The 26,682-nt window shown below is 38.7% G+C and overlaps 3 protein-coding genes across 5 annotated transcripts; 2 read left to right on the top strand and 1 right to left on the bottom strand.

Annotated features, from left to right (window-relative positions):
- Positions 1 to 1,380: 1,380 nt before the first annotated feature.
- On the bottom strand, positions 1,381 to 2,553 carry LOC125585878. Its single transcript, XM_048755591.1, has one exon. It carries the CDS (start codon positions 2,551 to 2,553, stop codon positions 1,381 to 1,383), a length of 1,173 nt encoding a protein of 390 aa, XP_048611548.1.
- A 1,690-nt stretch (positions 2,554 to 4,243) lies between these two features.
- LOC111205183 (AP-2 complex subunit sigma) lies at positions 4,244 to 6,220 on the top strand. Of its 3 annotated transcripts, XM_022700628.2 has the most exons (6): positions 4,521 to 4,774; positions 4,847 to 4,945; positions 5,014 to 5,062; positions 5,326 to 5,499; positions 5,815 to 5,873; positions 5,985 to 6,220. In XM_022700628.2, the coding sequence occupies exons 2-6, from the start codon at positions 4,902 to 4,904 to the stop codon at positions 6,019 to 6,021; spliced, it is 363 nt and encodes a 120-aa protein (XP_022556349.2). In that variant the 5' UTR covers positions 4,521 to 4,774; positions 4,847 to 4,901; the 3' UTR covers positions 6,022 to 6,220. The 3 variants fall into 3 exon arrangements, with proteins under 3 accessions (XP_048610057.1, XP_048610056.1, XP_022556349.2); XM_048754100.1 differs by lacking the exon at positions 5,815 to 5,873 and having other exon boundaries at positions 4,244 to 4,774; XM_048754099.1 differs by having other exon boundaries at positions 4,244 to 4,774; positions 5,590 to 6,220.
- Positions 6,221 to 21,636: 15,416 nt separating this feature from the next.
- On the top strand, positions 21,637 to 26,302 carry BNAA06G37090D. Its single transcript, XM_022700629.2, has 15 exons — positions 21,637 to 22,148; positions 22,282 to 22,614; positions 22,701 to 22,841; positions 22,920 to 23,052; positions 23,140 to 23,253; positions 23,354 to 23,502; positions 23,584 to 23,676; positions 23,764 to 24,157; positions 24,390 to 24,516; positions 24,607 to 24,706; positions 24,788 to 24,857; positions 24,942 to 25,094; positions 25,202 to 25,297; positions 25,383 to 25,702; positions 25,796 to 26,302. The coding sequence occupies exons 1-15, from the start codon at positions 22,071 to 22,073 to the stop codon at positions 26,012 to 26,014; spliced, it is 2,520 nt and encodes an 839-aa protein (XP_022556350.2). The 5' UTR covers positions 21,637 to 22,070; the 3' UTR covers positions 26,015 to 26,302.
- The last annotated feature ends 380 nt before the right edge of the window (positions 26,303 to 26,682 follow it).

The following is a 26,682-nucleotide window of genomic DNA, read 5'->3' as shown; positions in this document are numbered from 1 at the left end:
CGTTGCAATCAGTAGATCACGTGCCGCCTGCTGGTCCCCGCGAAGTGTCTGCACTGGGCCGTTCGGTCCTGGGAACTTCACGCACTGATGATGCGTCGATGATATTGCCTTCATCGAATGTAACCAGGGGGTCCCGGGGATTGCATTATATGGAGCCATTGTTCGGATAACATAAAACTTGACTGTGCGTGTGACTCCACACGCGTAGACTTGGAGCTTGATCGTTCCGATCATCGTCTCGGAAGCTCCGTTGAATCCGGTGAGGGAGCGAGACGACGGTTTCATATCGCGCAAATTGACTCCCATCTTATCGAGTGTATCGCGAAAGATCAGATCAACCAAACTGCCAGTATCGACTAGAACTTTGGCGATGTCGCACTTCGCGATTCCTACTTCGACGAGTAGGGGGTCGTTATGAGGTAGGTGAACGCCGATGGCAACGTCAGATGAGAAAGTGATCGAGGGATCATTCTCAGGGTTTGATGGCCATTTCTTCGAGGTTACTGCCTGTCGTCGATGGTCCTTGACTGACCGAACCGAGTCACCGCAAGGTGGCGAGCCACCCATAATCACGTTTAAGAAGGGAGAGCGCTCGACCCGTCTGTTTTGTAGATGGACCCTTAGGTCGTTAGACGAGTCCTCGACAATGGGTTAGTGTCCGTCCCCGTTCTTAGCTTTCGTCACCTCCAGCTTTCGTCGTAAGTCAGAACGTTTAGGTCGGTTGAGCTTGATCCTGAGTTCTTCTGATTTCGAATTGAGCTGATCGCGCAGGTCGATGACTCGTGGCTTGAGGTGGGGTCGAAAACTGGAGTTTTCGACTCTATTAGCCTTGGACTCCTCGATGATCGAGTGAAGATCATCCTTAAAGTTGTGCATGCGATCGGTTATTTGCGATTTTCGCCTGAGCTTGTTTCTCAAATCATTCGATTCTTCCGGTACGCCGTTCTCACTTGGTCGCTTGTTGGAGTGTTCGTGCGAGTCACGGACTTCGTTGTCCTCTTCTTCGTTCGAGGAGGAACTCGGTCGTGCGAGGATGACTTAGACACCTCGACGGTTACGAGGTTGCTCTTCTTTGATTTGTGCTTCGCCCTCGTCTTCGTCATGCTCCTCTGGTTTGTCATCTTCTGCGTGTTTGGGTCGGGCTACGGCCTTGTCTTGATTTTTATGAGCTTTCTTCTCTTTGTTCTTGCCCCTTCTCTTGGCGTTGTTCTGCCTAGGCCTTGGAAGTTCGACGTTGGCTGTTCTGTTTTCGTAAGATGAGAAGATGGCGTAGACCAGATGCCTGTAGTTCCTCATATCGTGCGCCTTGAAATTATGGTAGTTGCACCATAGGTTTGGCTCGGTCGGGCCAGGATTCAAAGTTGAAGGCGCCGAAGAGGTCTACGGCTTCTCGTCGTTCTCCCAGACGTTCCAACCCTTCTCGCGCACGATGACAGTCGATCCTGGGGGCGGGTTTCTACCTTCGACGACATAGACGAAGCTTTTCTGATGATTAGACTTGTTGCCCGTGGCGTACTGTCGGGGTTCTTGGCGTGCCTCAGGAGCTTTTGGAGCAGTCGTCGGTTTAGCGGCCGCATTCATTTTCTTGAGTATCGTTGTTGTGTCTTCTTCCATTCGGATGAAGTTGTTCGACCTTGCGATAGCGTCTTGAAGCGACTTGGTGGGGTTTCGGTAGAGATCCTCGCGAAACAGGGACTTGAAGTAGAGGGTATTCATCAACGCGTCAACGACGATGCTGTCCGGGATATGCACCTTCGAAGCGACAGCTTTGAACTTCTCAATGAAGTCGCGGAGACTTTGGTTCGCTCCCTGAGATAGGTTCCAAAGGTCGGATAGGGTCGCTCCTTGTCTCGTAAACATAATGTACTGCTTGAGGAACACGGACGTCAGGTCGTGAAAGTCGTTGATGGAATCTCGTTCCAATCCAGTGAACCATCCAAGGGCTGGTCCTTGAAGACTCTCGACGAAGAGCCGACAATAGCCAGCGTCTCTTTCCTCATCGGAAAAGTTAGTTTGACCCATCGCGATGTTGAATGCAGTGATATGGTCAGTCGGGTCTGCCTTTCCGGCGAAAGTCGGAAGGCGGATTTTCTCGGCTGGTCGGTACCGTACGTCGGTGATTCGCCGAGAAAAGGGGGTCTTTAGGGTTTCGGCGAGGACGCGTTCGATTAACGGAGCCGAAGTAGGTCCTTCAAGCATTCGGTCTTTCATGTCCAGGAACGACTGCTTAAGCTCGGCGAGTTCCCGAACGGTAACGAGATCTACGCCACCGGGTGTTTGAACCTGGGCGACGTTTGTGTTTATCATGTTTTCTGCGCCGGCTGTTCGGTAAGTGTCGAACAGCTGTTTTCGGACCGTCGAGGCCGGATCTCCTGAGTTTCCGGCCAAAGGAGCCAAGATGGCGGCGATGGTGGCGAGTTGCTCGTTCGTCGCCTTCTGGACGGCGTCTTGCTGTGCCATCCTCTCGAGTATGGTATCTGCGAAGGCCGCTGCTGTCGGAGCGCCTTCAGTCGTAGGTGACTCGTCATCGGACGGCGAGTCAGATCGAGCCATGATCTTTGCTGACGCTACTCTGTCTATCCCACGGTGGGCGCCAACTGTTTGAACTGAGACTGTCGATAAACTAGTAAAGAGAAAAGGATGAGTTCGTCGGTGGGTCAAGACAAAGACGTGTTTTATTAGATCAAGTGAACGCTCAGTCGTATTACAAGGAGGGGAAAACAAGGAAATGAACCAGCGAAAGCTGGTTTGCCGGAGAATACAAGTCGGTGAGAATAAGATGTAAAACCCTAGTTTCTAGCCGAAAATAAGTGTGTGGTGATTTGCGGATCCCTCCATCGTTGTCTCTCCTCCTCCTTTTATAGACGGTCTTCTGTTGACCTAATTTGACTTGACCTAACGGGCCTTCTCGACGATTGGGCCGAGGTGTCGGGCCGCTGAACCGAGTCGTCGAGCCGAAGACTTTCGGTCGTTCGCTCTGCTGGCTAAAAGTAGTCTAAAGTCGAGTCGACTACTGGCTCGCGATTCGACGAGACGAGCTCATCTGTTTTGATCAGTGTTTTTAAAACCGGACCGGAAGCTGAACCGGAAATATTTTGGGTCACGGTTCAATATGGTTCGACCGGGTCAAACCTGGTTCAATAATATGGTTTAATATTTTTTTAGTATGTAAATATAAAAGTAATATTAGTAAACATGATGCATAGTTAAAATATAAATCAATTTTGAACATAAAATATTATAAATATAAATTAGTTTCTTGTTTATATGGATGGTTTATAGATTTTTGATAGTTTTAGTGGTTTTTATTGGTTTAATAACTTTGAAATATAATCCGGCTATGTGGCCGGTTCATGGTCGAACCAATTACTAGACCAACCCGGCTATATAACCGGTTCACGGTCGAACCCGGTCCAACCATCAAATCGGTCCGGTTTTAAAAACACTGGTTTTGATCATGTGTGAGGACAATCATCATGTGGGCCTTTTGGGAGGGTTAGGCCCATACCCGACAGAGAGGGAGCAAGCAACCGAATCAACCTTTTCGGCTTAATTAGAACAGAGCAAATGAGAATAAGATAACATGCTCAGATGTTCTATTGCCCCTCTTTATCTTATAAGCCAATCTATGAAGGACCTTAGTAAAAACTATTTTCTTTTTGAATTATTTTTAATTCGAAAAACTGGATGATTACATTTTTGTCCCCGATTATTAACCCTAAATATCTATGAATCAGTTTCTATTTACTAATTCTCCCATTTTTCATTTTCTTTCTATCTTCCTCTACGCCTCTTTTCTCTTCCTCTCTGCAACTTCTCTTTTTTTTTCTGTTTCTTCTCCTTTCTTCTTCGATATAAAATCCGATAGTAAAGATTTCTTCTTTCTTTCTTCGTTTTATATCTAATAACCACATAATCAAAGATGGAAGATAAGCTACATCGGTTATAAAGTGCTTGTGGTTGAACTTGATATTAGATCTGAAAACCAGAAAAAGAAACAGATCCACGGTGGCTCAGCCTGATGTGGCGACGAAGAAGGTGACAAAAACAGAGAAAGAGATCGGATATTCTTAAGATCTATTTAATTTTAGGGTTTTTATTGTTCTGGTGTTTTTTCGATTTAGGATTGTTAAATATATTTCTGGGTTTTTATGATTTAGGGTTCTTATTGTTCTTGTTCCTTCGTGTTTGTAATTTATTTTCATCTTCAGATCTGGATTCAGTATAATTTGGTATTACTCTCGGTACAACTAACTCAATAATACTTAGTAGAACTCAGTAGTACATAGTAGAACTCAGTAGTACTTAGTAGAACTCAGTATAACTAATAAAACTTAGTATAACTAGTAGAACTCAGTCTAACTAACTCGAGTAGTAATCAGTTTTACATAGTATAACTCAGTAGAACTTGGTATAACTCTACTTGGTATAACTGCATTTAGTAGTACCAATCAGTAGTACTTAGTTAGTAATACTTAGTAATAATCAATATAACTTAGTATAACATAGTATAACCAGTAGAATTTAATATAACTAAACATTAATAATATCCACTAGAACGAAGTATAACTATACCGTATAATTTAAAATTTAAATTAAAGCAACGAGGGTATAGAAAATCTGAGATCCATTATCTCTGGGGGCAGTGGAGAAGTTGGCTCGTATGCCAATTCCTTCATTCGGCAAACGCAGAAAGGCAGTCGAAGGTCTTTCGACGGCAAGAAGCAAAACATTGGATGCGTGTTCTTGTCTCGTGATTTCATGAATAATAATGGTACAAACTCTCTTAAGATTCTTCGAATTTGGTATCTGAAGCTCAATAGTGATCGAGTTTTTATTCTTGCAGATCCGATTCATATTATTGCAGAACTGACAAGGCAAGACCCGTCTTGCAAATTACTATGTTCCTCTTGAGGAGTCTGAGAAACACAAAGTCGAATACGAGGCAAGATTCAGTTCCCCCTCTCTCCCTCTATGCTTCTCATCTGATTTTTTTTTTTTAATTTCTCTCAGGTTCAGATTGGTGGTAAATCGCGACTCGAAGTTCACCAATTTCGTTGAGGTATGTGGGTTTTTTTGCTTTAGCAAGATTAGGGTTAATTATTTTGTGTTAAAAAATTAGTTTGGGCATCAAATCGAGATTTTGCAGAGATAGTTGTAGGAAACAATCGAAGTGGCCTTTGAGATGTGTTTGTATAAGCTGAAGCTGGTTATGGTTTTAAATCACTTTGAATCATTCTTCTTGCATATGTTACTGCATCACATAGGTGTCATTCTCTAATTTGGTTGCCAGTAATTTCATGTAAACCTTTTTTTTTGTTGCAGTTTAGAACGCATAAGGTTATATACAGGCGCTATGCAGGCCTGTTTTTCTCCTTGTGCGTTGACATAACAGACAATGAGTTGGCTTACCTTGAATGTATCTACTTGTTCGTCGAGATTTTGGACAATTTCTTCAGCAATGTCTGTGAGCTTAATTTGGTTTTCAACTTCCACAAGGTACCCCCAAAACATCACAAACTGTGTTCCATTAACTGATCCACCTCACTCAAATATTGTGTAACTGTTTCTTCTGCCACCTATGACTAGCAAATTCTTCAACTAAGGGCTTCCTGGATGATTCTTGTTTGGCCTTAGCATACTGATGGATAATTATTGTTACCTCCGAAATTTCTATGTGTTCTTTGTTCTATTTATTTACTTACTAATTCACAATGGTTAGTGATGATTCTTCTTTGGCATTATCATATCAAGCTTGCGCTTCGTACTTTGTTAATGTTTACTAGTAATTCACAATTGTTGTTTCATTTTAAGGTGTACTTAATACTCGATGAATTCATTCTCGCTGGAGAGCTTCAAGAAACAAGCAAGCGATGCGCATAAAACCTTTTTTTTTTGTCTTCTTATCTCAGAGCTTTTTTTTTCTCGCTTATTGTTGGCAGCAGTAAACTAAAAAAAGTAGCCATTAAATCTCTTGCGTGTAGGCGATCATTGAGAGGATGTCAGAACTGGAGAAGCTAGAGTGATGAGATTGGGAGATTAAATGTTAGCCAAGAAGGAGAATGAGCAGTATGCGTCTTCTGTTTTGCTCTTTTCTTTATGTTCGGTCTACCACATTTTCTTTTTGCATTTTGATTTATTAAACCGCAAATGGTAACAAAACATATATTTGGACTGATCAAAGAAAGAAACTGATGGAAGTCAAATTGTGTTGCTTTCACTTTAAGACTTGAACCGAAGGAGAGAGAGAGAACAGAGAGAGAGAGAGTCAGTAGAAACCCTAGCCGCCACGTTTCTCCGGCGGCGTTGTCGCTGTGTCGTCGTCGGAGAGTCACACTTTACCTTCTTTTCTCTCTTTTTTCTTTTGCCTTCGTTAACGTCCCTTCCCCTCAGCGAGATGCGTGTGAACTCTGGCTTCTTCGGCTCTTCAGATCTCAGATCTGGCCGTGTAGTGCGGTTTCCGAGCTTCTGGAGTCACAACGAGTTGAGTCCGGATGGTGTCGTTGTCGGAGGTCGGCTTTTAGGGTTGGATTTTGGATGGAGCTATTTTCCCCTTATCGCTCTGTGTACCTCCGTAGATGTCTAATCTGTGCCGTGGTCGCTCTCCTCCGAGCTTCAGTGTTCTTTTGCAGGTGTTAGTGGATGAGCTCCGGTTGGTTTCGACATCTGAACCCGTCTTTTCTTCATTCCGGAAGAACTGAAACTCATGCTCTTGGAGATGTTGTTTCGCTCTGTTCCGGCGGCTCGGTTTTGGAGTCAAGACTACGAACTCGTGATGGAAGGTCTTGTGTGGCAGTTTACGCACCAGTTTGGTGGGGAACCCGTTTCTGTGTTTGAAAAGAAATCTGCAACTAAGGTATCTTCTCATTATGTGGTTTTTTTGGCTTGGAATCCATATAATAAGGCTGGGGTACGACTGATATCTGGACGGGATTTGAAGGTGAACTATGCGCCTTGGCGTTGAGTTGGTATGATCCAAGCTCTGAATGTCAATTAAGTGGTGATCTCCAGCAAGGTCTTAGTTTGGAATTCATCTGTTAAGTCTAGTTTTCAGTTTTAGTCAATGCCCGTGTAATTAGTGGTTTAAGGGACAGTTCATTTTCACCATTTTGGTAAAGTGAATTTGTTTCCATGGTGGTCAAAGTGATAGGTAGTTAGATGAGGCAATGTAGGATCCAAATAAGTGATCTTAGATGATGCTACATCTACTTCCATATATCACATTGTGGTTAAAGCCTCTTGAGGTATTGTGATCACAATTGTTTGTATCAAAACATTTGGCTAATGATAAGTTGATGTTGAGTTAAAAAAAAAAAAAAAAAAAAAGAAACTGATGGTACGAGTGAGACATTGTATTCGAGATACCCGTCTTCTTTCAGACTGATTAAAAAAAAAAAGAAGAACAGTTGATAGGTAAAAAACCTCATGTTTTGTGAATGAGATTTTAAGAAACTCTATTTTGATTACGTAATGGCACTTGTCTATTCGACACAATTCTGATGAAGTCTAATTAATTAATTTCATTGAATTTTCAATATAGTTCAGATTTAAGGTTATTAATTTCACCACGAAGGTTTTGGTTTACTCTTTTATTATATATACAATTAACTCTTTAAATAATGTAAACGCATTGGGTTTATCATGTTAGCTATGTTCTTTTCATGAACGCTGCAACCAGCGTCAGCGTCAAAAGCGTCAGCGTCAAGAAAATAACGCTGAATGAGATTTTAAGAAACTCTATTTTGATTACGTAATGGCACTTGTCTATTCGACACAATTCTGATGAAGTCTAATTAATTAATTTCATTGAATTTTCAATATAGTTCAGATTTAAGGTTATTAATTTCACCACGAAGGTTTTGGTTTACTCTTTTATTATATATACAATTAACTCTTTAAATAATGTAAACGCATTGGGTTTATTATGTTAGCTATGTTCTTTTCATGAACGCTGCAACGAGCGTCAGCGTCAAAAGCGTCAGCGTCAAGAAAATAACACTTATAAGTGAATCAATGCCAACTTGTTTTTCAGTCGCGTGGCAAGCAGCAAAGAATGAAACTAACGCTGGAAATATTAGTGTTAGCTATGTCTCGATTTTGTATCTCAGAAATTTTAGTAGCGGCTACTTTAATTTTCGGTTCCGTCTAATTTGGCTCCATCGTAGTGTGTTATTCTGACGCTGACGTTGATCGCAGCGTTCATGAAAAGAATAGAGCTGTTGTGTTGTTTTGCCCTATGAGTATTTTTATATCGGCAAAAGACCCATTCAGTGTCAACTAGAGACCAAAATACAAATCAGTATTTTCGAGGATGAGAAAATATACCTGAAAAGTCAAATGTACTAAAGATACTTTGTTCTCTACAAAACAGATATTAAAGATTTTCGGTTTTCTTTATTTACATGTTTTTCGAATGAATGTTAAATTTTTATTCATAAAAAAAAAAATTGTTTACATCAAGTGTGTCTTTATTTTTAGAGAAAAAGATCATACACCTTTACTACTTCTAACTATGTCTACCTCCTGTAAACTATTTACAATCTTGTTCCAAACCAATATTGCAAAATGCCTTCAAGACCCTTTAGTCTTTTAGACTGCACAAGGCTGAGCTTGTTTCGGATACCTTTATCAATAAGCTTTATCAGAACATGCAGAGGCAAAGCCTGATCACCATGTCGACAATTATTACGTTCTCTCCACAGCGTGTACATGGTGGCTTGGAACGCATATCTGAGATAGAATAGTTTCTTCTTCTTCATTGACGAGTCGATGATCAACCCTTCAACTGCAACCCAATCAGTGGTGTATGAGCTTTGCAAAATCCCTTTAATAAGATGTTTCCAAATCTGAGAAGAGAATGAGCACTCAAAAAATAAATGGTTTCTAGTTTCTTGAGCATTTTTGCATAGAACACAAGTTGTGTCAACACCGTGGCTCCAGTGAGAAACATGATCCATTGTGGAAAGCAAACTTTGAGTAGCCTCAGAAAACCATATACTCCTTGCCCCGGTACATTGCGCCTTAGTCTCTCTTGACAGCATCCATGTCTCGTGAGTCAAAAATTTGGGTTTGAAACCTGAGTTCCCCCTCCACAAATCAACATTGTCCAGTGCAATATTCTGCTTCCCTTTAATAGAATCCAGTTCCCTTTTAATATCATTTACTAGAGCCCTGCGATGCCTACTTTTCCTCCGTTGATTTTTAATAGCTTCTTCCACCGTGGCATTCCTCCTTATACCATATCTATTATACCTCCACCACCCAGCAGATCAGACATCACTCCCAATTCGGACCACCTATCATACCAAAAGGAAGTATGACGCCCATTTCTTATTGCTTTCATGTGGAAAGTCTTTGCTAAATCTCTCAATTTTAGCATCTTCTTCCACATCCAAGAGCCTACTTAAGTTTTACCACTTACTTCCCATAAACTTTTCTTTTTGAGCAGATTGGTTTTTATCCACTTGCCCCAAAGCGACTCTCTTGCTAGCATTCTCCATATGAGTTTCAACCTGTAAACTAGATTCACTTCTTTGAGTGCTCTAATGCCCAACCCTCCTTCATCTTGAATCTTACAAATATCCTGCCATGCAACCTTTGGACCCATGGATATAGTTCCGGGCCTGTCCAGAGAGAAGCTTAGCAGAGCTGTTCAATATCTTTTATACATTTAATCGGTAGTCTAAACACAGCTGCCCAAAAGTTGACCCATGGATATAGCTCCGGGCCTGTTCAGAGAAAAACTAGATTCACTTCTTTGAGTGCTCTAATGCCCAACCCTCCTTCATCTTGAGTCTTAAAAATATCCTGCCATGCAACCTTTGGACCCATGGATATAGCTCCGGGCATGTCCACAGAAAAGCTTAGCAGAGCTGTTCAATATCTTTTATACATTTACTCGGTAGTCTAAACATAGTTGCCCAAAAGTTGACCATGCTCATTAAAAAAGATTTGATCAGTTGCAGTCTTTCCGTATAGGATAGGAACCGGCTTGTCCAAGTACTTATTCTACTTCTGATCTTTTCAAGAAGAAGCATATAATCTTGTTTTCTCATGGCGTGAGTCATCAGTGGTAATCCCAAATAACGGACAGGTAGATCACCCTCAGCAAATGGAATATTTGTCAAAATCCTCATCCTCTCTCCTTCTGATATACCAGCCATGTAGACAATTGATTTTTCTAAGCTTATAGAAATACCCGACCATACAAAAAAGTCATCAAAGACAAAGAGAGCCCTTTCTATTGATTCCTTTGAGCCTTCCACAAATACCATTAGCGAAGCAAAGATGAGTGAGAGAAAGAGATTGGCATCAGGGATGAAACCTAAACTTCTTCTCCATCACAGCTTTGTCCATTTTATAGGAGATAACATTCATGGAGAGAACAAACATATAGGGCGAGAGGGAGCAACCTGTCTCAAACCTCTAGCGCTTTGGATGTAGCCTGCTAGATCCCCATTAAATTGCACCGAAAGATGAGTGAGAGAAAGTGATTGGCATCAGGGATGAAACCTAAACTTCTTCTCCATCACAGCTTTATCAATTTAATAGGAGATAACATTCATGGAGAGAACAAACAGATAGGGCGAAAGGGAGCAACCCTGTCTCAAACCTCTAGCACTTTGGAAATAGCCTCCTAGATCCCCATTAACTTGCACCAAAAAAGAGGGAGTAGTGACACACAACTTGATCCAATGAATGATTTTTTTCAGGGAATCCCATTGCCACCAAGCTGTTTAGAAGAAATGACCATTGCACAGAGTCAAAATCCTTTGAACTATCTATTTTCATCACACATCGTGGGAAGACCGAGTCCGTGTGGTAGTCCTTTACTAAGTCGGAGGCCAACAACACATTTTCCATGATAAGTCTACCTTTCACAAAAGCTGATTGGTTCACTGATATTATCTTATGTAAGATTACGTTCGGACGATCTGCAAGAATTTTTGACACAACTTTATATAGCACATTGCAACACGCAATGGGTATGTAGTCCCTCATCTCTAGTGTCAGATTTCTTTGGGATGAGTGCTAAAATTGTTGAGTTGATATCTTTTGGAAGGAATCCCTTCTTGAAAACAGACTGAACTGCAACCATAAAGTCGTGGGCTATCACTGGCCATGTAGTTTTGAAGAATTCACAGGGGAACCCATCAAGACCTATGGATTTGTTTGATGGCATAGAAAATATCACCTTCCTTATTTCCTCCACAGTAACCTCTACTTCCAATGCTCTACAGTCTTCAGTGGAGCATTCGAAGTCTAGTAAATCCCCAGCTCTTCCTCAGTAGCATCATGATAGCTTGATGGAACCTGATTAAGAAACTCTAAGAAGAATTTCTCTGCATCAATCTTGATTTCCGAGTGATTTTTTGCCACACTTCCATCTATACATCTAATCTCTCACATGGTATTTTGTGTCTTGTCCTGATTGAATTATGAAAAGTCTTGTTATTCTGATTTCCTACTTCCAACCAGTGAAGTTTTGACCTCTGCTTAAGGAAAACCTCCTCTAATTCTGCAACATCTAACCACTTCTCATAAGCTTCAGCTTCCTCTGAATCGCTTCCATGTTGGGACTAGAAAGAGTAATTTTCTGTTTTTCACAAAGAATAGTGTGTGCTTCTTTTTCTCTTATAGTAAGATTCCCAAGCTTCTCTCTACCTAGCTCTCCAATAAGCGGCTTCAGATTCTTTAGCTTCTTTGAGAACCGAAACATTTCAGATGTAGAGTGGAATAATTTCTCAGTCAACTCCTAGTACTCCTTGACTATAGGTAGAAAGTCGGGTAACCTACCTATGGCATTGACATATTTACATGGTCTTCTAATTTTCTCCTTGGCTTGCAGCACTCGAATCTTACACCTCATGTGATCAGAACAGCCACCCGGTAAAAAAACAGAGTATGTGTTTGTGAATCTGTGCATGGCCACACTATTCATTAGAACCATGTCCAACTTCTTACAGACTAAACCTTCTTCTCTCTTGTTACACCATGTGTACAATGGTCCTTGATATCCCATGTCAGTGAGTTGAAAATGAAGAACCATCTTCTGAAAATCTCTCATTCCATTTGGTGATCTCGCCAAACTTGAAAATCTCGATGTTCGTTCAAATCAAGAATCTTGTTGAAATCTCCCATAATCATCCACACTTTGCTTTGAAAAAGTGGAGAGTTGGAGTGATGACAAAGATCCTCCCATAGCTCCTTTCTTACTTCCACATGATTGCTCTCATACACAAAAGAACATAAGAACTCCTCTTCGTCTTGCAACGCAACTGAACATGTGATCAACTGATCCGCTTTGTAAACCAGAGTCATAAGAACGGTCTCTATCCAAAGTAACCAAATCCTACCACCCCGACTGTAACACCCCCAAACCATTTTAGGCATAGGTCGAACCACCGGCCAACAATCAAACAAGAACATGACCGATGGGCCGACCGTCTACCAAGGTTCGGGAGCGCTACATGACGGGTTAACAGCCGATCTGGCCAAGGTCACGAAAAGTGCAATTCGCGACCAGGCCAGTCTGCCCGCTAACACGTCCCGTCAGACCAAAGCCTAAGGCTTCTCAACCCGTATCCCAATCTGACGTTGTGTTAGCTTGGACAAGCTAATATCAGAAACAACAAGGCATTTACATAAAACATCGCTTTATTTATCTTATATAATATCTGGTTTTCAACACACAAAATATTACACAAGTAGTGGCATGCCAAGCGAGAAAAAGTACATACTTATAGTCTGAAAGCGTCTCAAGCAAAAAGATACAAATCTACACCAGCCGGCCTAGCCTCCCGCGACCTCTACAAGCTCGCTACTGGTCACCTGAAACAACAACGAGTGAGGAGTGAGTAATCTAGTATTACTCAGCGAGTTACAATCCCCAACTAACAAATACAACCCCTCGTTATCCCACCCCAAGCAATCTAAAGCGAGAGGTTCACCTAACATAAAATCAACCCAATTCAACGAATAATAATAAGCAATATCATAAATACGCAGCTGGAAAAAGATAGTAAGATAACTAGCATATGCTAGCTCACCACCAACTCAACCTTGAAATAAATTACGGTTTATCAACCCAAAACACGATTTAATATATATAACTAACTCAGACCCTGGTGACGTTAGGTTCCTCCTTCACTATCGGCAATATCCTATCTCCCTACCACAAAGGCCGGAAGAAGGAACTTTCAACCGACCGCGGCCCACAGTCCTTCGGGTCACCGCGCGACAGTCCAAAGTCCTTCGGGTCACTGCCACATTACACCGTCGTGTAATACTCAGCCATAGGACATGACTCCGTTCGTCTGAGTCTTCCCGATCCAGCGAATAAGGGGTTTCCTTGAACCCGCTGGGTACGAGGTCTGAAGGAACACTAACTCACCCCAAATATGCCTAGCATTGTGGGTTACACAAATGTTGTCGGCCAAAATATAACCAATACTAAACCCAGTAATATAACCAAGGTTTCAAGTAATAATCACAATACAATCAACCTCATTCCAGAATCTAGCATAAAGACTAATTCCAGAATACCTAACTATCCACAACTTAGCGATATCATCTAAGCATTCAGCATTCGCTAACTAACCAATCAACCTAACCATTAGCATGCTACTACGGTTCTCAAGCAATAACAAGCATGCTATCAACTCAATCAACATAACCTCAACTATTAACTAATCAAACCGTTACTCAGTTAGGCCTGGCCTCCCGCCATGATCTAACTTCCAAGTAACGGGAACCTGCATGAAAACAACTCAGAAATCAATTGATCATAACTCACAGTTTTTGGTTGACCGTGGCCTTGACCCCAAACCCGACTTCTGCGATCTGAACCCTTTCTCGACCTTCTCAAGTAGACCCACATCCAGACTGGTCTTGAACTAGTCTCCACTAGAACTGATTTCTCTTCACTTGAACAGAACCTTCTCCAGGTGCTGATTCAAAATCGGGAGAGTAACTGTTCTCGAAAATTGCCTAAATCGCTCGAAAACTATCGAAACTCGATATTTCTTTCTTTGCTTTCTCTCTCACGTTTTGAACTGGCTTTGATGTGTTCTGGATGTGTTCAAATGAGAGGGGGTCGTGGGCTATTTATAGGAATCAGTAACAAATCAGAAACAAGCTGTGTGGCAGACCGTGTGTCGCTTCGCATGGCTCCGGACGCATGCGCGGCGACACCTCGTGCTCCACATGGCTGGTTGCATGACCTGCTCACATGCAAAGTGACACCACTCCCTCTTCCTGTCTGGATGCATGGCCTGGCTCCATGCAAGGAGACACCACGTCCTCCACATGTCTGGCCGCATGGCCTGGTCGCATGCATCACAACACCTCGTGCTTGGCCGATCCACCTCGTGCTCCACATGTCTACTTGCATGTACAGGTTTCATGTACTGCAACACCTCATGCTTTCTTTGACACACATACTCCTAGGAGATTGCCACCACGTCCTGAACACACACTCATCTAGCCACCTCGAGCTTCTCGGTCAATTGTCCGATATCGGCCTTCCGGTGAATTTTCGTCCCGCGATCAATCCCAAATATTTTTCGACGACCGTTCTGATGATCTGATTATTTTTAATAAAATCCACTTGGACTCTGATCTTAAGGGAAAATATTTCCCGAGCTTCCGGCTTCTTTGAAAAATTCCATAATACCGAAATTTAAGGTTTTTTGCCCAATTTCCGATCTTCCTGTTGTGCTTCCAAAAGTGTCATGCTTCAAACGTCCTTTGAATCAATCTACCACATTGTGTAACCATTGTATAGTGGCATACTTGACTCATGGTTCAGACAAGAACAATCTGATCGTCCGCGACTCGACCACCCAAATGATACTCGACCTTTTTTTTTTTTTTAATGGGTTTCTACACCGACTGTGTTCTTAATTAGTCATAGATGACAAGTCTCTAAACAAATAACTTAAAATTCTTTCCGCCTTCTTCTCTTTAACCCTTGTTTCCAAGATACACCCTAGCACCAAATCTTGATTACTTAGCCACTCTTTAACCACCGAATGTTTCAAAGGTTTGTTGAATCAGCGCATATTCCAGAAGAAACTCGACATATTAATGTTGACGACGATAAGACCTTGTGCCCATTGCCATCGGATTTGCATCCTGAGACTTCTTAGCCTTCTTCTCCTTTACTATACTCGGTTCTTTCTTTGTACCTTTCCCTTTAATATATGTTTCCGTTTCTTCTGTTTATTGGATAGTTGTATTAACTTCCATAGCCTCCTCTTTTTCTGCTGCCTTGTTTAGACTCGTTGCGAGAGTATCAGCATCAGTATCCTGTAACCTCTCCTCCATTATTTCACCTTCCTCCTCTTCCTCATCCTCCTAAACACTTAGAACTGAAAACTTCGAATACAATATTCTTGAAATTCTGGTTATCTCTGGGCTTTGGCCGATAGACTCCAATTGATTCATGAGATTCTGATTATCCTCACGCAGCCTATCATACTCCATCAGAAACTGATCTGCTGATTTCCTCACAGCCTATGTTTCAGCTTGTGCACCTTTCAGCTCTTTGCCTTTGCTTTCATTCTCCGTTTCTAACATCTTGATCTTCGCCATCAATGAAGAGATTTCTTCCCCGAGAGCTTTAACTTCCTCCCCGCTCGTGTTCTTCCCATCCTCAAAACATCTGTTATGTTTCTTTGCAGTCTCCATCGTCTTCCTTAGCAACCTCAGCAACCGAAGCTCTCTGATGACTCATTTTAAATGCAAGAAAAATGAGCTGACGGGATTACTCCACGAGCAACAATAAGCAACATTCATTGCCTATGTTAATCTCTTGGAAACAGAGATTTTGTCTCTTTCTGATTCAGATTTACAAGGGAGGACTGATGCGTTAAATCAACGAGTTCTACAAGGAGAATTTGTTAATCTCTGTATCTGAGGATTAGTTTTGTTTGACACTAAATTGTTTTGTTTTAGCTATTTGATTTCTAATTTCAGGAAATTTCTGTTGTCGGGAGAGAAGCTTTCAAGACAGTTCTTGGGCTCTGACCTTTCGCTATGCAATTGATAGGTAACACACATTTTTTGTGGACATTTACATGATTTTTTTGAGTAAACTCTGGGGATATCTATTATATATTAATAGAGGAACATTGGAGATAAAGTAACATTGATTTTTTAAGTTATTTACAAGAATACCAGCTGATGTGTCTTTCTCTCATGCATTCTCACACCAAATATATAGAAACCTTTTAATTACTAGAAATATTAAAATAAGTGCCATTGCTATTACTACAGCCACACCAAAATCAATTTTGACCTTCCCAGCATACACATGTACCATATTTTTACAAGAAGCACACAATACAATGTGAAATATAGCCTATCGTTACGCATTTTTTTAGTACTAAACCACAATAAAGATTTAAGAATGCAAAACAACTTTAGTTTTAAACAATATCTAACTTTTTTGAAGTCTAAATATTCACAATATGATAATCTGTAAATTATCCAGTATAGTTCTATATTAGTATCAAGATCCAAGAAATTAAAACATACATAGTTCCAAACCAAACATTCTTGAAATAAGCATTAGTAAAATGGTTTGATTAAAAGAAGAAGTTTGATTAAATTCCCAATATATAATAAATAACATATTACGTCAATGTTGTTCTACTTCAGTATCAAAATTCAAGAATGAAAAACACAAAGAGTTCTAAACCTAGCCTCTGTCATAATCATTAATAAAATGGTTTCATTAAATTCACATTCACAATATACAATAAAATTCTAATTACACCAGTATAGTTCTATTTCTTTATCAATATTCTGGAATGCAATACATATGTCACTGGAAAAGGTTATGAACCTAACATCTGACTCTTTGGATAAAGTTTTTTCACAAAATTAACATTTTAGAAGGGGAATTTGATGCCATGTTTTTTTTTTCTGAAATGGTGTATTAATTTTATCGTGTTGTTGTTTTTCTTATATTTTGATTTCATCCAATAAAAAAGCTTGCTGCATAAAACGTTTATGAACGTGATAATGTATGTGGGTGTTTGCAAATCCGCAAATTTCAACTAAAGAAAGTTCTTATAAATGTTAAATTTGGTGTGCAATCTCTTAGATTTGATTGACAAGTCAAATTTTGCAATAATGACAAAATATATATAATTCAATGAAGATTCGTTATGTAAATGAAAGCTTAGTAATTTGATTCATCTAATCAGTAAATTTTATTCTCTAAATCTTTTTACATGACCAATACATGGAAACTATTTTATTGTGTAAATCACAAACCTTCAGCTTTTCATTCTCTAAATTTTATTCTAAGTTATATTATCTCACAACTCCATAAAAAACACAGCACCCTAAAATATCTTCTCCCAAAATTTCGAGAATTTATCTTTTAATCAAATTTCAGATTTGAAATGTTCATTTTAATTAACTTATGTTCAGTAATTTACTTTTGACATCACATGTTTTCGGTTTGATTATTCACTCATATATTGTAGGTCTCAATTTTTCAGAGACAGCCATGATCCATTAACTTATAAAGACATACGTTACATGTCTAACTCATTTATTCCGGGCCTCGAATTTTTCAGAATAAACCAAGTGCCATTGTCTTTGAGCATAGAGATACTTAATCCTAATGTTAAGCAAGTTTTTTGAAACCTCAAAATATATTCAATATAACGTCTTTTACTTTATAATTTCAGATATATGAGTCCTCGAGAGAAGTAATAACAAGTCTTAACCTAGTTGTTCACTATAAAACAAAACATGAAGAAAACCAGAAAACTTCAAACTAATATTGAATCCACTAAACTAATTAAAATCAAAGTAATTTTTTAAAAAACTAATCTACTTTAATTTTATGTGTAGTGGTTAATCAGTAATAAGTATGTTAATGATGTGTTAATGTATACACATTACTTTATACATGCAGTTTAATAATATAAAACAAAAATGTGGTCTTATTTGCAACAGAAAATTTACCCGTACACAATATATACATGATCAATTAAATATCTAAATGGTACAATACTTTCATGTAACTAGTACAACTAAGTGATTTTTTCTAGTATAATTGCTGTTGTTGAGTAAAACTAGTCTAACTATTACTATTAGGAAGGGTGATTTTGTGTAATATAAGTAATTTTGTGTAGTTTTCTTGAACCATCAATGAAATTACCTTCAACTAGTGATTTTGTGTAGTATAATTGGTGTCATTATCATGATTTTTTGACCATGAAAAATTTGAAGAATGAGAGAAAGTTGGTTCAAGAATCACCCTTAATTCAAGCATTTATTCTACATGAATTGTTCTCCAACAAAAAAGGAGATGGGAATGTGGATGTTGTTTCTCCGTACAATGATTGCATATAAGAGTCGACAAGCTTGGTTTGGGGTAAATGCTGCACACATTCGATACTCCATCATGAAACATATGATCATCTCTGGTTAATACTGCCACAAATACCTAGAAAACTATATGAGCAGCGTGAGTATGAAGTTTGCGAAAAGATATTTTACGAATAAGGAGAAGATGATTAAGGATAAGAAGAAGTCTAAAGATGAGAGTTTGAGAGTGACAAAAAGATGTCAAAGAGAAGCCTGATGGTATTAAGGAGTGTATGAAGTTGGCGATGCTTTACTTTTTGCCCACAATTACAAAAATAAGGTCGAAAGTAGGATGTCCCATTGAGCCTTTCATTCTCCAAGCGGTTGATGATATGGATCTTTGCAAAACGTTTCCATGGGTCTGTTTCACGTTTGTTGATTGCATCAAGGAGATTTTCCATTTGAAGGATCATTTCATTGATAGGATCTCAAATAAAATGAGTTGAACATTTCCTGGGTTTATAAACATTGGAGGTAAATCAGTTGAAGTTTTCAAAATCAAATTCGTTATAATATAACTCATATGATTGTTTGAAATGATGTGCATATATTAACATTTGAATGTATCTATGTCCGTAAGGAAAAATTCAGAGAAAGTGTTCCAAACAGATTCATAGATTGCCCAAGAATGTGCAACATAGGTACAAGAGGAATTGGACGACATGATTTTCATTGGACGAGATTTATTGGACGCTTTGAAACACGAAGGTGAAAGATTTTAAGAGTTGTTTGTGTTATTTTCTTGAATTCTTCATAGTTAACTTAAAGTGTGATCTTTTGTTTATATTTCAGAAAATTTACGGTGTTTTAATAACAGATGAACGTAAAGGAGAGGTTTTGTGCAATATCATGGATGAAGGATCATAGGAAGATGTGTATCTGCAAGATGATTCAGATCTCCCAGACCCACTTGTCGATGGTTGGAACATGATTGGGAAAATATATTGGGGGGGGGGGGGGAGGCTATTCTACATGTAACACTTATGCATCATGGTTTAAAGAATCATGAGTTGCTGGAATAGGATGGTATTACACTACACTCATCTGAATCATGAGTTGTCTAAGCGTCTCCCATCTGTCTCATTGCCTTTTATTGTTGAATCCTATGCGTGAGGCTCTCATCTCCGCAAAGCACTATCTTCTCTCCAAAGTCTGGTTTGATCTGACTCTCAAAAGCTCGTTAGAACTATCAACTCGAAGGTCTATCCAATGGAGTTCTCTCAGATACCTAGTTTCTATTCTCGCACTTTTCTTTCGTCTTGTTTTCTTATATCCCTAGAGCTCCAAACATGTTAGCTAAGTCTCTGACAAAAAACGCTATGTGTGTTGTTTCTATGGCATTGTACTAGACATTTCATATCATTTTCTATTTCTTCCACCAAATTATTCAACACACATTCAGTTTTTACACACTTCAATTATTTTGTTTAATAAAATTTAATACTATATTTTACTAATTAATTATTATTGGTTTTACATTCAAATTAAATAAATCTAATCTGTATTTATTGAGAATTTAAATGATAAATTTTGTATAAGAAATAAAAATAAATTATTTAATTTATAATAAAATTATTGGTTTTAAATAATAAAGAGGATATCAAGGTATCAAAATATCAAAATCTTTAGAAAATGACATTTATCGTCGGCGGTCTCTATTTTCTTCTTATTCAACATGTTGAATCTATTCAACACCAAATAATCCACATCATCAATTTTTTTAACACCCCTATATTAGTGATTCAACATTTGAATCTTTTATTCAACATCTCATTTTAGAGAGTTTAAGTAGGAATATTGACTTTCTAGGTTAATCATCTCTAACAAGAATACATTCTTTAGAGATAGAAAAAATAATATATTGAGAAAAGTTCAGAATCGATCTATTCTATTAAAATATAATCTTTTTTATCGACTGGTTTTTGGACTATCAAAAAATTATAGCGATTCAATTAAATTGACCTCAAAAATACTATAAGTTCAAAAATATATGAATAGTAACAAATCAAAAATTTAACTTTTAAATTAATATTTGATTATTATATTGTTATTCAACTATCCTAGATTTTCTTAATTTTAATAAGATAATACTATTTATATATCAAAGCATACAGATTATAGAAGTATACATTATTAAATTCGACTATCTATTTATATAAATATCTTATATAATTATCAATTTTTATAACAAGGAAATAAAATTTCCTAAACCATATCAGATATATATATATATATAATGATAGATATATTTAAATATTCTAAATTTCTCCATTTCAATAAAAAAAATAATATCTCTATACCAAGGAATCGTATTTTTAAAATATATATGTAATAAATAAATAAATATATATATATATTATCATATATAAAATATATATGTAATAAATAAATATATATATATATATATTATCATATATATTTATTTTTATGTAAGAAAGAAATTAGATATTTTAAACTATATCAATTATACATGTAACAATGTATATCTTATACTATATAAGGAAAACTGAAATGAATGATTATTTGTTTTTGTGTATTATTATATGAAAATATGAATATAAAATGAAAATTGCTATATTATATTTTTATCACAGATTTTTTAAACTATCGAACTATTTTTTTAGACTATTCTATATAAATATCAACAGGATTATAAATAATGTTTTCATAATTTAAAATTTGTAAAAATATTAATTCTAATGTAATATCTAAACTATAAATATACTTTTTATCTTTCAGTGGCAGACCATTATATGATTTTAAAGGTTCTAAAAAATTATATTTATTCGAAATTTCTAAAAATTGAAGACTTTTCGAAGAATCCTTCAAAAGAATAAAATATTTCACACGTCTAAAAATAAGTTTGAAAAACGCAACTTAACCGTGAATTGGTATTTAAAACAATTAAAATTTTAAATCAAAATATTTACAAACAAAGATGGTTTACCAATTCTATAAACTACAATAATCAATTTTCTTGATTTTATAAAAAAAATATTTTGGCGAATTTGTAAAAATAAATCCGTGTATCCTAGTTTGAAAAGTTATTTAAATGTAGAAAAAGATGAATATATTAGAAAGGGTCTAAATAGTGTAAAATATCTGTGCGGAACATAAAAAATATAAAGTTGGTAAAATTAAGCAATTGCACCAAATTATTCGCTTTTAATACTTTATGAAAGCAATAATAGTCCCTAACAATAATTATAAATTATCATCATATCCTACCCTACACCCACTCGTACCTAATCCATTTGACTCTGTGTTTCTCTCTCATCCCTGACTGTCACTTGTTTTGTGAGAATAGAGAGAGAGAGAGAGAGAGAGAGAGGGAGATTTTGCTAGAAAACCCAAATCTTAGGCATTTTAGGGTTGCTGGAGTATAGATCACCCACCTGCTTTGAATCAGTCCTTTTTAACCCAAAACCCTAATTCCCCTTCTTTTTTTTTTTAATTTGAAAATTTCAAAGCTGGACAAGTAGTAATCTACGCTCCCTCCGATCTACTTTTCCTAAATTATATATTATTCGCTTGAATTTGCTTTTGTGGAGCTCTTCTTCTTTCTCTCTCTTTTTTTGAGTTGAATCCCATGAAATGCATACCTGTGTGTGATTCGATCGACGAGTCTCCTGAGATTTGATGGAAGTGAAGCTGTTCGTTCCTGCTTTTCTCGGATTTCCATGGAGTTTTGCGGTTCAAGTTCTAGGTTCGTTTCCAGTCTCCAGCTCCGGTTCGCCGCCGGTCTCGCCGTTTCAGGGGTAAGTTTCTTCCCGCCGCCGTTGATTTTACATTTGGTTTTTGGTTGTTGATGGTGAAGTCACATTTATATCAGGAAGTCAGATCTCTGCTCTGCCTTTCTCTATTGAGAACTTTCGTTTTCCATTGTTTCAGATTTTGTTGATTCTATTGTGGTCTGGAGCAGCTGATGCCAAATCCAGGCATGGCCAAATACCTTCTTCGCAAGGTCATGAAAGTGGAGTATCTTCTCATTCGTGTATCCATGATCAGATCATTGAACAGAGGAAGAGACCCGGTCGAAAAGTATACTCTGTTACTCCACAGGTTTATCACGAGCCAAGGAGTGCTCGTAAAGGAAGGGCGTTGCTTAGTGTTTCTGAGGAGGAGCACAAGGATGTGAAACAACCTATCAGGATTTACTTAAACTATGATGCTGTTGGTCACTCTTTCGACCGAGATTGCCAAAGAGTTGGCGATATCGTGAAGGTGGAGCGAGCTTTCACTTGTGTTTAATATATAGTGTTGTATAAAGTTACTCAACTAATTTTGTTTGTATGTTTCGTTCAACTCAGTTGGGTGAGCCTCCTTCGAGCACTTTCCTTGCTGCTCCTACTTGCAATCCTAACGTCAAACCTCCAGTTTCCGGTGATTGCTGGTATAATTGCACTTTTGATGACATATCTGGGGAGGACAAAAGGCGTCGCCTACGCAAGGTGATGTTTACTCCTTTTGTCTTAGATATGTGGTCACGCAGATGCACTGATTTTTAAAAATCTTGCTCATGAATGAAGGCTTTAGAGCAGACAGCAGATTGGTTCAGAAGAGCATTAGCTGTTGAACCTGTCAAAGGGAACTTGCGGTTAAGTGGATACTCTGCCTGTGGGCAAGATGGTGGTGTGCAACTTCCTCGTCAATATGTGGAGAGTAATTTCCCAACTCCCTTTGCTTGGCAGTTTCTTGTCCATTGATCTCCTCTTGCTAGGGCTAATCAGTTGCTTTCAAATCACACAGAGGGTATTGCTGATACTGATTTAGTTCTCTTGGTGACCACAAGACCTACTACTGGTAATACCCTTGCATGGGCTGTTGCTTGCGAACGTGATCAGTGGGGACGTGCAATTGCTGGTATCTTTTCATCATCCCCAGTTGATTACAATCTTTTGAAATCCCTGCATTTCTGTGAGATTGAGCTTAAGCTAAAGCCAATAGTAATCGTGTTTTTCAGGGCATGTCAATGTTGCTCCCCGCCATTTGACTGCGGAATCTTGGACTTTGCTTTCAGCAACTCTGATTCATGAGGTCATGCATGTCCTTGGCTTTGATCCGCATGCCTTTGCTCATTTTAGAGATGAAAGGAAAAGAAGACGAACTGAGGTATATGTCATTTGTTTCTTATTTCTTTCCTTTTTGATATGGATGAGGGAACTGAGTTTAACCTTGATTTCATGCTTTTAGGTCACTGAGCAACAGATGGATGAAAAGCTTGGTAGGATAGTGACACGCGTAGTGCTTCCACGGGTTGTCATGCATTCGCGGCATCATTACGGAGTGAGTTTAAATGCTTTTAGTTACTTCTCGTGACTCAAGTTTTGTGTCCTTCAAGTCCTAAGAATGTCAAAATGTTCAACGGAACAGGCATTTTCTCAGAACTTCTCGGGTTTAGAACTTGAGGATGGAGGAGGACGTGGCACATCGGGGTCCCACTGGGAAAAAAGACTTCTCATGAATGAGATAATGACTGGATCGGTAGACACAAGATCAGTCGTTTCGAAAATGACTCTAGCGCTATTGGAAGACAGTGGCTGGTATAAGGCTAATTATAGCATGGCCGACCGTCTCGATTGGGGCCGGAATCAGGGGACTCAATTTGTCACATCTCCATGTAACATGTGGAAAGGTGCTTACCATTGTAACACAACCCAACTATCTGGCTGTACATACAACAGAGAGGCCGAAGGTTACTGCCCAATTCTAAGCTATAATGGAGACTTGCCTCAATGGGCTCGTTACTTTCCACAGGCTAACAAAGGTGATTAATTGCAAAATGCTGATACGAGAATATTTATACTATATTCTCAAGTGTTTCCTGCTTCGACATGTTAATTTTTTACGCAGAATTTTCTTTTGTATAGGTTAGTTGTATCGAGAAACTATAGTATATTATACTCCAAAGTATGCTATGCTATTCAGTAGTTTAATTCTGTATTTGTTCTGCTTTGGTGAAGAAATTCTAATGAACTTCATACACAACATTTTGGCAGGCGGTCAGTCTTCCTTAGCAGATTATTGTACATATTTCGTAGCCTATTCAGATGGGTCTTGTACGGATATCAATAGTGCACGTGCGCCTGACAGGATGTTGGGTGAAGTGAGAGGGAGTGACTCCAGGTTATTGCTGCCTGGTTATACTTCTCAATGAATGCTTTAAATATCTGCATGACATATTGCTCATGAAAGAGTTTGGCCTCTATATGATAGGTGTATGGCCTCGTCTTTAGTGCGTACTGGGTTTGTCCGGGGTTCCATGCCGCAGGGGAATGGCTGTTATCAGCACAGATGCAAAAATAATTTGTTGGAGGTATGCCTTCTACATCTCTTCTTCCTTGTCCTAACCTGCTTTTATGCTGCACTAGTAATATTTTCCTTGTCATTCTTTTAGGTTGCTGTGGAGGGAGAATGGAAATTCTGCCCTCAAGCTGGTGGACCAATTCAGTTTCCCGGTTTCAATGGTAAGCATGCTCTTTATCTTCCCGAAAGAAGAATGACGTATTGTTTAAAAACCTTTTTGAACCATTATTGTTTTTGATTTTTAGGTGAATTGATTTGTCCGGCTTACCATGAACTCTGCGGTTCACCCATAGTTTCTGTGCTTGGCCAGTGTCCTAATTCTTGTAACTTCAATGGAGATTGTGTTGATGGGAAGTGTCGTTGTCTCCTTGGTTATCACGGTCATGACTGTAAAATCCGTAAGAGTCCTGTATTTTTGTTTACTTCAGATCGTCGTACATGTCAGTCAAGGTCTCGTTATCTTTCCCTAAGATCTGAACTTACAAGTTAACTAATCACCATGCAGGTTCTTGCCCTAATAATTGCAGTGGACATGGAAAATGCACAACTCAAGGTGTATGCATATGCGAAAACGGATTTACTGGAATTGATTGTTCCACTGGTAATTCCATACTCGTATAGTTTATATAAATAAACAATTTTATTAATATTAAGCCCTACAACAAGATTCTTTTCCAACGTTACAGCTGTGTGCGACGAACAATGCAGCCTACATGGAGGAGTGTGTGACAATGGGGTTTGCGAGTTCCGTTGCTCTGATTATGCTGGCTACACATGTCAGAACAGCTCTAAACTAGTAACAAGTTTACTGGTATGCAAAAATGTGTTGGAGAGAGACATGTTAGGGAAACATTGTGCTCCACGGGAGCCTAGCATACTTCAGCAGCTCGAGGAAGTTGTGGTCATGCCCAACTACAATAGGCTTTTTCCAGGCGGGGCTCGAAAATTATTTAACATTTTTGGTAACAGCTATTGTGACGAGGCAGCAAAAAGACTAGCTTGTTGGGTAAGCGGCAATCTCTGTTGGGGTCTATATTTGTTCGTCTCTTAATTATAGATGAGACATGACATTTATTCTTTATGATCCCTTTTGAACCAGATATCGATCCAAAAGTGTGATATTGACGGAGACGATAGATTACGGGTATGCCATTCAGCATGTCAGTCCTATAATGTGGCGTGTGGGGCTTCCTTGGACTGCTCGGATCAAACCCTTTTCAGCACCGCGGAAGAAGGCGATGCTAATTGTACGGGATCTGCCGAGATCAGATCGCCATGGTTTACCCGTTTGTGGAGTAAACTTTTAGCAAGTAACTAGGAACCATTCGTGTGTGGAACGCAAGATTTGTGTGTTCAAGGTAGATAGTGAGGCAGAGTTATTATTCCAAGCTGTAATTTTTCTAGGGTTTATGAGGGTAAAGAGCGGGCAAAATGATACTACGTGTTACACACGTAAGCTTGGGGTCTTTTGCCTTAGCCCACCTAATAGATTAATTAGTCTTTTGTCTGTCTTTGGAGTAATATGTATTAGAATATATATTGTAGAACAAATGAATTTATAGGCCGAAGGCCTATCAAGAGAAAAGAAAAGTGAAATCTCTTTTAATCGTCTTCTTTTTAGCTACTATTCAATGCATAAGAAACGCTCTTAAACATAAAAGAAAATTAAAATCTTGGAATCTTTCATTCATCAACCTTGCCTCTAACGTTATGACATGCCTACAAGAAAGAATCTGATGTAACCATTGTTGAGATAAATTGGGATGGCTGAATGGAAAGTTTGAAGATGGACCTGAGGTTGGAGTGGAGCACGTCGAGCTTATTTCCCACTTAAGTGACTATGAAGAACATATAAAACAATCTGTAAAAGATGTGATCAGACTCATGGACGAGTTTGTATTTTTCTCGGCCCAAAAGAAGATCACAAACCAAGAAATTTAAGAAAGCAATGACTTGTTTGGTTTACTATGAGCCATAACCAAACCA

The sequence above is a fragment of the Brassica napus genome, chromosome C4 (assembly GCF_020379485.1).
Source record: "Brassica napus cultivar Da-Ae chromosome C4, Da-Ae, whole genome shotgun sequence".
Taxonomy (NCBI): Eukaryota; Viridiplantae; Streptophyta; class Magnoliopsida; order Brassicales; family Brassicaceae; genus Brassica; species Brassica napus.
Note: the sequence above shows the minus strand (reverse complement) of the source record. Positions and strands in the feature narration are given on the sequence as shown.

Coding starts and splice junctions, on each gene's coding strand:
- LOC125585878 (XM_048755591.1), bottom strand. CDS start 2,553: ATGGCTCGATCTGACTCGCCGTCCGATGACGAGTCACCTACGACTGAA.
- LOC111205183 (XM_022700628.2), top strand. CDS start 4,902: ATGTTCCTCTTGAGGAGTCTGAGAAACACAAAGTCGAATACGAG. Junction 5,063..5,325: donor AGTTCACCAATTTCGTTGAG/GTATGTGGGTTT, acceptor TTTTTGTTGCAG/TTTAGAACGCATAAGGTTAT. Junction 5,874..5,984: donor CTTCAAGAAACAAGCAAGCG/ATGCGCATAAAA, acceptor TCTTGCGTGTAG/GCGATCATTGAGAGGATGTC.
- BNAA06G37090D (XM_022700629.2), top strand. CDS start 22,071: ATGGAGTTTTGCGGTTCAAGTTCTAGGTTCGTTTCCAGTCTCCAGCTC. Junction 23,503..23,583: donor GGAAAAGAAGACGAACTGAG/GTATATGTCATT, acceptor TCATGCTTTTAG/GTCACTGAGCAACAGATGGA. Junction 23,677..23,763: donor ATTCGCGGCATCATTACGGA/GTGAGTTTAAAT, acceptor TCAACGGAACAG/GCATTTTCTCAGAACTTCTC.